The 12826-nt window shown below is 39.8% G+C and overlaps 2 protein-coding genes across 3 annotated transcripts in view; one reads left to right on the top strand and one right to left on the bottom strand.

The window, feature by feature from the left end:
• frem2b (FRAS1 related extracellular matrix 2b) overlaps window positions 1–12826 on the top strand; it is a 63892-nt gene that overhangs the window by 23430 nt on the left and 27636 nt on the right. The window contains exons 3-6 of the mRNA XM_019259399.2: window positions 911–1057; window positions 3949–4179; window positions 6069–6194; window positions 6939–7190. Of these exons, the coding sequence (XP_019114944.2) occupies window positions 911–1057; window positions 3949–4179; window positions 6069–6194; window positions 6939–7190 (756 nt within the window). The remainder of the gene's footprint in view (window positions 1–910; window positions 1058–3948; window positions 4180–6068; window positions 6195–6938; window positions 7191–12826) is intronic.
• The window catches only part of trpc4b (transient receptor potential cation channel, subfamily C, member 4b), an 81405-nt gene that overhangs the window by 44027 nt on the left and 24552 nt on the right, over window positions 1–12826 (bottom strand). The gene's annotated exons all lie outside the window — the stretch shown is intronic.

Below are 12826 nucleotides of genomic sequence, written 5' to 3'. Positions count from 1 at the left end.
TGAACAGGTGCGGAGAACATTTCACATGTGCACACACACACACACAGTCAGGCACACTATGTCGTAAATACATGCACACTCACACATAATAAAATACCCAGGGTGAATGTGCATAGGTCACTGTTCCCATTGAGTAAGGGAATCGACACAGTGGAGCAGTCAGCTGGATATAACAGATTTACTGACCATAACAACTGGGGTGGGGCAGAGTAGCCCAACACAAACAACAGCAACACTCTAAAACCTCGGAACAATGTCCCTGCACCCTCCCGACAGTTTCACTTTTATTCCAACCCTTTCTAAACTGCCAGATGTTTAGTGGCTCAGTCATCTGTATCTCACCATCCTCGTCCAGTACAGCAGCAGGCAACAGCTCTCTCTGTGCAGTCTTTTGGATGTGTGCTGATTTCCAGGAACAAGTGGATTATTCTTGAAACTGCTAGTCGCTGCTCTACAAATTACAACATTAAAGTCTGGTGTGGTTTCCGTGCGAGTCAGTGCGTGAGTCTTTGCACATAAGTGTTTGATGCCTGTGCTTGTTGCTCTGCTTTGAGTCTTTATGGTCAAAGGGTAGCAGTGATGCCCTCCAGGACTGTAGCCTTGGCCTTTGAATTCAACTTCAGACACTTTTATCTTAATTAAAAATGAAGCAATTAGACCATACAAACTAGTCATTATGCATTAGAGCTATGTACCCTTTATACCACCCAGTGTCTCATAGTCAAGTCCTAAAGGTATCCGAGAAATCATTCTAATAAGCGGCATTGATAATTCCTGTGCCACTGCAGAAACAAATAGTTATTTTAATTAATCAGACCCGGTAAGGCTATTTGACTATTTGTGTTTTCCCAGGCTATGAATGTTCTAAGCAGACATTTTAGGTTTAACTATTAATTGTATATATTTGCAGGAGGCAACAAACTGAAGAACCAGCAGTTCCGTCTGAATTGGGCTTGGATCTCGTTAGAAAAGGAAAACTACGTGGTGGATGAAGACGTCAAGTTCCTGGAGGTGGTGCTGAAACGTCGGGGCTACCTGGGGGAGACCTCCTTCGTTAGTAAGCAGACACTACTCATCCATCTATCTATCTATCTATCTATCTATCTATCTATCTATCTATCAAGCCCCCACAGTACAGAAACACTTATATAAAGTTTAAGACAACATTAAGGTTGGCATTAACACCCTTCAGGGTCACACAGGCCATGACCTTTCACCTGTCTCCTCCAGCCATTATTTACGTTCCAGTCACACAATAGGGCAGTCCCTTCATGTGCACATGAGAAAGGTCACCCAGAGTTGGTGGTCATGGAAAGGTGCCACTCCACAAAGTTAGTCATGGCACTTTACTGGCCAGAACGAAACGAACAATATCTGTTAAAAGAAAAAAACAAGTTGCTGTAAGGATTTATGACAGGCAGGAATTTTTACTACTGGCACCATTGGTCTTTTTTAGTGCTGTCATTTATTCTATCCATAAAAACGAAAGTGTGATTAAAATGACCTGTTGTTAAAGGTCAAATCCCATAGGACCATTTACTGTACTATTGTGCATCACACTAATGAAACATCTCTGAGGTGAAATGCAAATTTTACTGACCTTTCCAGTTCCTCACACTGCACAGTACATCTACTCTACCTATACATATATACAGACATATATATTTGCTAATAATTCACAGTAAGAAGTAAATAACTGTAAACAAGAACACACAATTCTTTGTTGTTCTTGTTGACAAGGTACAAGAACAAAAGAAATAAATTAATTGAAATGTCTGTGTGATGATTCCACAGCGATCTCATAAAAATGAATATTAAACAACAAAATAATACATCTTATATAAGGAGCTAGGGCAAACAATCAAGTAATTGTCCCTTGTTTTGATTTTCTGGAGCATCGCTGCTGTTTTATTAATGGTTACATTATAAATTAAAGAAGCACTGCTTTGAACTTTGGATGCACTCTGTGTTTATTGCACAGAGAAAACATGCCCCGCATCTTATAATGTCCAAAATTACTGTTGTGTGCTTTCAAGTCCGAACCATAGCTTTTCACAGAGCCGTTTTCTTATGATTGAGGCAACATGAAGGGGAATGATAATGGATGAAAAAGGAAGATGTACCTCCCCATGTTGGTGATGGGAAGCACACAAAAGAAGCTGTAATTTAAAAGTATTTTTTAAGTCAGAACCAGTTTTTTTAAATTGTTCTGCAATGCCCTCAAAGTAGAAATAGCAATGAAGTCTCTCTCTCTCTAAATGCCTAAGTGATGAAACCTTTATGTTGTTCATTTCTAATTACAATAATGAATGCATGTTTACATCCTCAGGCGTTGGTCCTTTGATCATGTACCACTTCTTATTTTATGTCAGTCTTATCAAATAGCTATTATTTGATTTATAGCCAAGGAAAACATTTGCAAACCTAGCTGAAATATTAAACAGAAACCATTATGGGTGTGCTATTTCATTAATTTGTTATGTTACGGAAGATTGTAGTTACCCAAGAAAGAATCAATCTGAACAGTTTATTTTGTCATATGTGGTAGCATCTTCCCTTCAGAGGTACACAACTAACAACCAATATTCTGTCTCAGTAAGGTCGTGTCCTTCATGGTAAAGAAAACAAGACAATCATTACTTTCTCATAGTGATCATTTGAGTCTCCCTCTTCCTCTGCTGCTTTGAGAACAGAAAAGCAAAAGCAGCGAACCATTTTGATTAACCAGCATAAACTTGCCACCGGAGCAGCCTGACAGTTCAAGCCACCCATCTGCCTCAGTGTTGCGATGAAATAGTGACATATCCCAGGCCAGTGCCTTCACGTGATGAATGGAGATATCTCTTCTCGCCTAGTCCTGCCTGAGTGAACACTGATCAGAAAAGCCCATTGGTGGGCAACTGCTTCACTGGTCAATGTGCACAGTGCAGGTGGCACCAGTTTGGAGGCTACAGAGAGCCCACATGCCGTGAAGTCTCTGAGTGACTGCTGTGATCAGGGCCATCCAATCCAGGCACTGTGCAGGAGATGGAGTTAGGAGAAAATCATACTCTCTCCTCTCCTGGCTCCTCTTTGAAGACTGCTGATTTTTCAAGCTCCATTGAGCTTGACCATTTTATCCGAGCACATGTGTGCAGGGGCATTTTCCTTCTGTCTGTACTTGCATATCAAAGCCCATACACTTCTTTATTTTCTTCAAAGAACAGAATAGTAATTTTCTTAAAAACCCAAACTCATGAATTTCTCTCTGATGTGATATTTCAGGTTTTTTCTCATCTCTTTCTCCGTCCCTCAGTTGTGAACAAACAGCTTTTTTTTATTTAAAAAAAGTTCCTGCTACTGCAGTGTCCCATTTATCCAGTAATTTCTTGTTTTCTCCATTTGTGACAGTCTACAGAACTGTGGGTTGCCCTGGGGTGTGCATCCATGTTCTTTCTATTTACTGCCAGACCCCTACTGCGTGTTTGTGTGGCAAGTTAGCAAAGACAATGGAGAGGCTGTGTGTTACTGCTCAACAGGAATCCTGACAGAGTCACTGCTATAGTGACTGTAGGGGCCATCAAACAGCTCACATGCTGAAGGTCAGACAACACTAGTTGACATGAGGGATAATTGGCTTTATTGCCACCATGGCTATTTGAACCCCTGGGGGCTGTAATCTGCACCCAGAAGATGGGCAGATACTGTTGGGTTAGACCAACAGGGACGTGATATTTTACTGGTTTTACAAGACATGAGATTAGATTTTTTTTTTTTATTCATAATATTAGGTCTAACCACTAATAGTTACACAGATTTCAGGATTCACAGAATGCTCATGCATTAAAAAAGTGTTTATTAAAGGGTAGATATGTAAAATGTAGTGTATATTTTGAGTGCATGGTATTTACAAGTTTGCCAGATGTTACTCGATGATAACAAACCACTTTTTTCCATGTGCTTCTTAAGGTATCGGCACAAAGGATGGCACTGCAGAAAAGGACAAAGATTTCCGGGGAAAATCTCAGAAACAGGTGCAGTTCAACCCGGGCCAGACCACAGCCATCTGGAAGGTCCGGATCCTGTCAGATAGCGAGTATGAAGTGTCAGAGACTTTCCAGATCGTTCTGTCTGAGCCGGTGATGGCAGCCCTTGAATTCCCAGAGTTTGCTACTGTGGAGATTCTGGATCCTGATGATGGTCAGTAATGATTTCACTTTCAGGGAATAGATATTAATTCATTAATCCAAGTTTAATTGAGATTACGTTCATTCTTTAAAAACTAACACAAAACAAATGTTGGCAATGTACCTTGCATTTAATATTTTTGCATTGCAGGCACTCAGGTCTTAGTGTGGACTAAGTGAAACTATGTATAATATCTTCGAACATGCATGGGTAAGGTTGCATCAGGTAGGGTATCTGGTGTAAAAAGCCTGATATAAGTCAAATATGCGGATCATCAGTTCTGCATGCCCGGTTAGGCAGAGGCCAATTTACCCGCAAGATGGGAGCTGATAATCCACTGTGGCTATCCCTATGGGGAGCAGCCAAGAGAAGAAGAGGAATCCATTAGTCCTCCTCCACTTGATTATGAAAATAGCTACATTATGAGTAAAATGCAAAACTGTGTTTATGGGCAGTATTTTCTTTCCAGAGTAGATAAACAAGGTTAAAAGGACACTGAGACAACCGGACTGACCTCCCTTGCATGATAAATGAGCACTGAAGAACAGATGAACAGTGTTTCTGAAAACAGCTTGGCTGCAATAGAGCTGAGATAGAGAACTGCATGATATAAATACTGTATGGATAATGTTTCTCCTCATCCCATAGGACTTCATTGGATGAAAACAAAGAATTTGCTGTCAACAATTTATGCTAATTAACGTGTTTAGTTGGAAGTTTGTTTCACGGAACATTAGTCTCTAGTGGGAAATCTACAAAACTGGCAGCTATCTTACTGCGAGATGTGAATTTCTATTTTATGTTTCCTTATGCAACAGACATTGTCTTTCATAGCCACATGTCTATTATCATATCATTATACTGGTTATGGTTTCTAAAGTTTTAATGTATTTTGGCCTTACAAGGTCATGTAAACTTAGCTTATAAAAATGCATTTTCTTTTTTTTTTTTTTTGTTCTTTCTTTTCAATGAAAGCTGAAAAATGGAAAAGCCCAGGGGCTGCCAACTAAAAAACTGTGAAAAATGCATTATTTTATACCAGACCAGAGTGGCTCAGGCTGTAAACAGCCCAGTTTTTAGAAACAAGAAGAACAAGAAGAGGGGCCACATCATTCTGTGCAATTGTTTGCATGGTCCTTAGGAGAGGACAGCAAAGGTCAAGTTCTGTTGACTTACCAACACCTTGTTAACGGGGCTGACCTTGATGCTCACTGGGAAGGAGACAAAGCTTCTGTCTGTGCTCTGTTCATTTCATGGCTGAAACGTTGTTAGCTCGTTACTTTCCTGGTGTTTATATACAGGTCAAATGAGGACGGAGACAAAGAAATGGAGAGCTGCCAGTAAACCTGAAAAAAACGAATTGTTAAACGCTTGCAAACATAATTAACATTCAAGCCAATTTATGTGGGCACCTCACAATAGATTTCTTAAATTCAACCTCTTGTGTGAGGTGTTTATTTGTACACTTTATTTTTTAACTCTCAACAAAGGATTTCTTTCTCTTTTTAAGGATGACATATTCCACATTTACCTCATATCACTTAGTGAGTCAATAACCAGACCTGTCTCTCTGTGTTATTCTTTGTATCAGTGTAAACTGACTTCATGTTGGAATATTTGCGGCACATAAATAAACAGTAGAAGGTGGGTTTTGATTAAACATGATGGAAGCAGGATCAGCAGAGCTGTAATAAGGTCCCAGATGCAAATAATGTCACATATGATTTGCTTTTCTGAGGCATTTCCCTTTTCTTCATTTCCAATCATTTACTTCACTTCACCTGACGTTCAATTTATCACATTCAATTTGCCAGAGAACCAAGCACTCACAAACAAAGATTTCAGATAAACACACACGATATGTCAAAGTAATGAACTAATGTGATTTTCTTCACGTACAGAGTCAACAGTGTTCATACCCTCAGCTACATACAACATAGAGGAGGACATTGGCGAGCTGCTTATTCCAGTGCACAGGAGTGGAGATGTCAGTCAGGAGCTAATGGTCATCTGCTACACCCAGCAAGGTAACACAAGAGCAATGTTTCATGGATGAACTATTTTTTTTACAAAATCTAGTCCCAGGTGGATCCTAGTAGCCTACTTGTTACTCGTCTTTTTCACTTCTCTTTCTTGAAATCAGACCGAGACCGAGGCTGAATTACTGCACAGTAACTGACATACGTCAAGGCCACCATGTGTTTGAATTAGCAGATGGTGAAGGTTGTCATGTTGATAATAACTCTGCAGCACTAATGACTTGCATCAGACACATACACTTAAAATGCCGGTTTAAAGTGACAGTGAATCAATATACCAAAAAAAAAAAGAGAAACCCAAAAGCTGTCTGCCTTTCATCGCTGATTCGACTCGATGGCAGCTGTTCATTTGTTACCTGATTTAAAAATTTCAAAGGAAGTGCAAAGAAAATGACCTTATGAATGTCTGTGTTGGATCAAAATCTTCTGTGAATGGTAAAATGTAGTCGAGAGTGAAGGTTTCTGTTCTGTTAAAGCAGGCTTACTAATAATTTGAAAAGGAGTTTAGGTTTTTGTCTACAAGTTATGATAAAAGATCAAATAAAAGTAACTTAAGAAAGGATTTTCTAGGCATATGATCCTGTGGTGATACTTCAGTGATGCATGTAAAAATTGTTCATAAAAGATAAAAGGAAAATTGTATATGTATTGATTTTTATGTGAAAAAAGTATTGTGGCTTTGAGTTTGATCGTTAACTACGCTTTCTATTATTCTGTTTTCTGCCCACTCAGTTTCAGCCACGGGCACCATCCCCACCACAGTGCTGTCCTACTCTGATTACATCTCCAGGCCTGAGGACCATCACAGCATCCTGCGCTTCGACAAGGGAGAGATGGAGAAAACTTGCCGGGTTGTGATCATCGATGACTCACTGTATGAAGAGGAGGAAAGCTTCAATGTCACCCTAAGCATGCCCATGGGGGGCCGTCTGGGCTCAGAGTTCCCCACAGCCAGAATCACAATCATTGCTGATATGGAAGACGGTAAGATGACATTTTACTGATCGCAAGTGTAAAAAGTCTGTGCAGGTATAACAAATAAAAAGGCTTTGTGGCATTTAGACACATTTCTGTGTTTAGGTTTTTCAAATTTAATTAAAACCACAAGAAAAGGCAGACGGGGAATCTGTTTTTGTCTAGAAGGGCTTTTATCTGATTTAGTTTCACATTACTATATTTGTGAAATCTTTTGTTTATGGATAAGCAATATATTTTGGTGCATATATTGATGCAAAAAGAGACACAGGGAGAGCAGGTGGGCAGACAGGAAGCAAATATATAAATATGTGTATGATTTTTGTGTGTGTGTGTGTGTGTTTGTGCTTGTCTGACAATGTCTGGAAGATAAAGTGTTTGAGTGTGCGAGCCGCCTTCCCCGGGGCAAAGGCTTTATCTCATATCTGCACGCTCAGACTGGAGGGCTGATAGTCCCCCATATCTTCCTGACGCCTCTTTGTTCCCCAACACCTGACGGCCATTTCTCAGTTCCCTATCACTCAGACGATCTCCGGAAGCACTGTTGTGAAGTCAAGGCTTTATGATTGCAGGCAGGCAACACACTGGAGCTGAAAAACCCGGCATGATTGCGGAACCGTCTTTTTTTTTTCTACTCGAATCAAAACCCATTCGAAGCTACATAATTGGGGTGATGATGCAATATTCAGTTCAGCATTCTATCTAATTGCTTGGTTTAAGTAGTCAGAAAATCATGTCCATTGGGAAATCAGTATTTTTTTTTCAAGTAATTGAAGTACGTCAGCCTCATTGAGATTTTTATTTTTTTTTTTATCTCCCCCAACTGCTCAAATTACTCAAAATTAGTCTTCATGTTGTAGGAGACCCCTCCATTTTGTAGTATGGTACATGCTGCTGAAAATGTCATAGACTTTGAATTGTAAAAATGATTCTAGCACAGCATAGCGTTGATCCAGTTAGTTTTGATAGTCACAACACGCAAAACTGTGTTGTTTTCAGTGAGTGACAATGGTCCTGCTGTTCACACCTTTCCCTCAGCGTGACAACTGCTGAAATAATCACATTAATAATGTGAACCTCCGGTGCCTTAGCAACACAGTGCCTTCAGTCTTTTAATCACCCTGTCAAAAAATGTATTTAGACCACAAACATAGTGTTTAGATCAGGGGCAAAATCAGTGCTAAGGGTGTGAATCTGTCCATGAACCTGAACCTTGGAGCTCTCGAGGCTGCAGCAGCAGTTTTCAGACCATGTAACAGGTTATTCTCCACCTCTATTCCCTGCGGGACTCAAGGCAGACACACTTCAAGTAGATTTGTTTGACCTGCTTCAGGAAGAAGGAGGTAACGTGCTTGGAATGTTTTCTTACTGTAGCATTGTAACCTGAGAGCGAGTACAGGGCCTTTTTGACCTCAGCTGCTCCTGAGTATTGACTCCAGACTGTCAAGACAGCTGCTGAGACAAGTTTGAAATAGGACGTACAACAGTCGGTCCTTACAGCAGTTTTCCTGCTTAAACAAAGAGGTGTTTTACCACTGCAGTTATTACATTTCCTAACAGTATCACAGTCTTTATGGATGGCTCTGAGCTCATCGATTGGAGACATCATTGATTCATCTCTTACCATATACGGTTGCTTGTCATTTACATTTAAGATGTGGTTCATTGATGTTTGGGAAATAGGTAGGCTGACAAATAAAGCACATATATTTTAGTAAGTGCTGCAAAGAATTAAGATAAGCCAATTTGAATATTGCTTGGGAAGTAGTCTCAGAATAACAATGGCAAAGCGTTAATGGGTTGGACCATGGTTACTGATAAACTGTGTGTTCGTATTCATGCTTATATTACTGCTTTTTAGTTGTGGAAGGCAAACTCTGTTTTATGATTGCCCCTGGTTTATAGAGTCAGCCAGTATGCTGTTTTATCTCAACTGTTATAAACAATGACTTGCCTGAGTAATCCAATTTTTGTAGCTTAAAAAGTCAATTCATGATAAAATATACCAAGAAATGTTTTCACTCTTCAGATTTAAGACTTCCTGGCATGCTTTTTTCCTTCATTAGAGGCCCTGTCTTTTCACACAGAAAGAGGAGAAAAGAAGGCTCAGTGCATTATAGGATTAACTTGAATCAGGCTGACAACCAGCGTTAGCAGTCTGTACTCAGGTTTATTCGTGCTTTATCTGTAATCATGTTTTCTTTTCCTGCTGGCTTTGTCGGGGTGCCTGAATGACAATCAAAATCCCCCTTTTGCATATCAGTTGTCAGAAAGCACCAAACTCACAAGGGTGCCCCATACAGCATACGGCACCAGACTACAGCCTCCTTTTGTGGAAACGTCCTTTGTGTGTGTCGTTTATTGTGACTGTCAAATCGTGATTCTCACTTTCAGAAATTTGGTGTGACGTGGAGACAAACAGTACCTGGAGTTATTGTCAGACAACTTGGCTCCTTATTGTAATGACATGAGTACCTGGAATTAGATCCACTGCCTGAGAACATACCGTATATACACACAAAGCACATACACGTGCATATACAACATGCCTAAAGTTGGCACAGCAACACCTCCAGAGTATAATTCGGATTAGATGCACAATGGAATCCACTGAATAAATGGAACGTGAAGAGTGGGAAAAATGAGGTGGTGTCAAACTGTCATATCTCCCTGAAGGAAGTGATAATGAAATGACATGAGCACTGATGGTGAAGTAAATGGTAAATAACTCTGAGGCAAGCAGAACAAGACCAATCTCCTGTCTGGAATAGAAAGAGTAGAAAGACAGAAGACAGACATTCACTCACACTTAACGTTCAACTATCCTTGCTCTGTGTTGAATTTAAGCACATAAGCCAGGTTCCTCTCCTAACTCCACTCTGTTAGGAAGGGAGATAAATGGGGAAACCACATCCTTCTTTGTCATCCCTCTTATAGCAGGCGTTGTCCAGTGGGAGTGGACATGGGAGGAAGGAGTCACTTCCTTGGCTGAGCACCTGTCCTTGCCTGTGAGAGGTCTATGCTAGGTTCCCCATGAGGGCTTTCAGGCACACCAAGTTGTGGACTCAAACATTTCTTAGAAACATACAGTACTGATATCAGCAAAAAATGCATGTCAGCGATATGTCTTCATTTCAAGACAGCAAAACGAGAGTAGCGCAATATGATGAAATTAGAAGCCACGGGGCACCAAAATATGCAGTCCCTGCTCTGTGCAAATTCACAGTCTTGGCCACCTACGAAGGTACAAACACGTGCAAGAAACCACACAAGCACAGTAGGAGGTGGAGCTGGAGCTGGTGTTGTCTGCCAAGCCTCTGATGTTAATCTGACAATTTATGGGAATCTAAATCAAGATGGTTTGTAGCTTTTACACCTAAATGTGTTGAAGTTTGCTGCACTAATAACCAGTCTTGGAAACCTGTGCCATGGAAAATAATGCTTTCTTATTTTCTTTCCCACCAAAACATTAATTTCACTAATTAGCATACCCTTACCCACAGAGAGGGAGTCATACAAATCTGTTTTGTTTAAAATGAAACCCACCAGCCTATTACATGCCACATGAATTGATATTTCTACCTTTGTTGTTGGCAGCTGATCTTAGATAGAAAATGTAAACCAAACCCAAGAAAATCCCACTGGGTGGTCTCTTCACTTTTCCCATTTTACATATTTTGGTCCACAGGATTAATTCAGAAGATTTTACTGTGAGATTCATGTTATTGGTGCCCCTTGTTTTAAGTTATAAAATGTTTGTTTAAAATATTCAGTGCATGTGTAGTTTTCTGTTGCTGGTATTTTGTGGAAATTTCATTTAAGACCATTTCCAAGTGGAAATGGTATTTTTTGACTAATACAAGTAAAAAAAAAAGTGTTTCATCACATTGATGCAAACATTCAGTAAATCCAATATTACCAAAGCAGTTTATTTTTCATCAATAGTCCAATATAAGATGAGATATTAAATAGATTGTTACCTTAGTATAAAGGTATATTTGAATTTTTTATGACAAGATGCAAATCATCCATTGCAAATGCACATGAAGAAACAAGCTGCTAACCCCATGATACCTGTGGGCATAAAAGTAGTGTAAAGTTCCAATATTTGTCCACAGTCACAGACATTCATGCACATTCAGTCCCCAGCAGCTGTGCTTACAACCTGTCCAGACCCTCCAGCAGACACATTGTTAGTCCTCACTGGTGGCAAAGGTTGTGAGGGATCATTGTCTGCTTGCTGCACTTTCTATCCCTGCTGGTTGTTCAGCAGGGAAGGATCTCTCTGAGAGGGATAGTGTGAACCCTTGCATGTTAACAGTCTCCAAACACAACTCTGGAAACACAGGTGCAAATAAATGGCTGGCTAGACTTATCTATTACCATGAGGTCAAAGCTCTAAACCTAGAGAGGCTCTAAAAATCCCAGGTCCAGTGTGTATCACCCAGTTTGTTGAAATCTAATTAAAATGTATTTGCAATGTGCACCATCGCACCAAATTATCAACTGACATGATAAGGGTGTTTTACAGCATAGCAGTACTATACAGGGGGAGGATTAGGTTTTAAAATAATAATAGATTTATTTTCTACAGCACCTTTCAAAAACAATTTGCATTACAATAAAAACAAATAATACAGAACTTAAGACATACACAACATTAAGAAATGTAATAGTTGCAACAAAAAACAGTACTTAGGAAAAAAAGCCACACGATAAAAGTAAAAAGTATAAAAGTTAGAACGTTGTTAGAAGATGTTTTAAAGGATACTGATCAGGCTCATAGGAGGTAAGAAAATCACAGATCACAGGCAGACTATTCAAGGTTTTAAAAAAAGCAATTTAAATCAGTTCTAAAACTTACAAGTAACCAGTGACTGGCAGCAAGATTTGGTATAATGAGGCTGCTTCTCTCAGTATGTGTTAAAAGCCTGGCAGCAGCATCGAAGAGATAAAAGGTTGAATGACATTTTCTAAGTCTGTGACGAAAGGAATGACCTGACCTTGCTGCCTGAGTCACCTGAGCATCAAAGATATTTTTTTGACCAGGCACCAAGCAGGTCATTTAGATCTGGGCCCCCCATATACCAGATCACAGTCATGTTATCGGAGGAGGCGTGCCAGTCTAGATGCCTGTACAGTGCTGGAATCAATTAAATAAGATGACAGCAGCCAACAGAAGCAAAAAAGATCCAAATAACAAGTAAGGACAGGACAACAACAGGCAGACAGAATCTAATGATAGCGCAACACAGCTTTGAAGGAAACAGTATAAACAAGAGGAGGTAGAAACTGACAAGGTCGATATAAAAACATAAAAGGGATGGTGGTAATTAACGGGTAAGTGTGTTTATGCATGTGTTCAAAAGGTTATAGCTGGTTGTTGATTCATATTGCTAATAAAGAGATCTTAACACAGCCTAATAACCTTTCACAATCCTGTTTCTGTCTTTTTCTCATCTCCACAAACACATGCTGAAGCCTCGAACTGAGGCACAAATAAACACGCCATGGAGCTGTTGCTGAAAATAACTTGCCAGCTTATTTTTAATGTTGACAGTTTACTACTTTTTTATGCCAGGGACATGAATTGTGGGTTTTTTTCTGCATAGAGGTAAAACTTCCAGCAACTTGGCATGTAAGAC

This window comes from Larimichthys crocea, chromosome VII, assembly GCF_000972845.2.
Source record: "Larimichthys crocea isolate SSNF chromosome VII, L_crocea_2.0, whole genome shotgun sequence".
In the NCBI taxonomy this organism is placed as follows: domain Eukaryota; kingdom Metazoa; phylum Chordata; class Actinopteri; family Sciaenidae; genus Larimichthys; species Larimichthys crocea.
The sequence above is the reverse complement of the archived record's forward strand: the minus strand, read 5'-3'. Positions and strand labels throughout refer to the sequence as shown.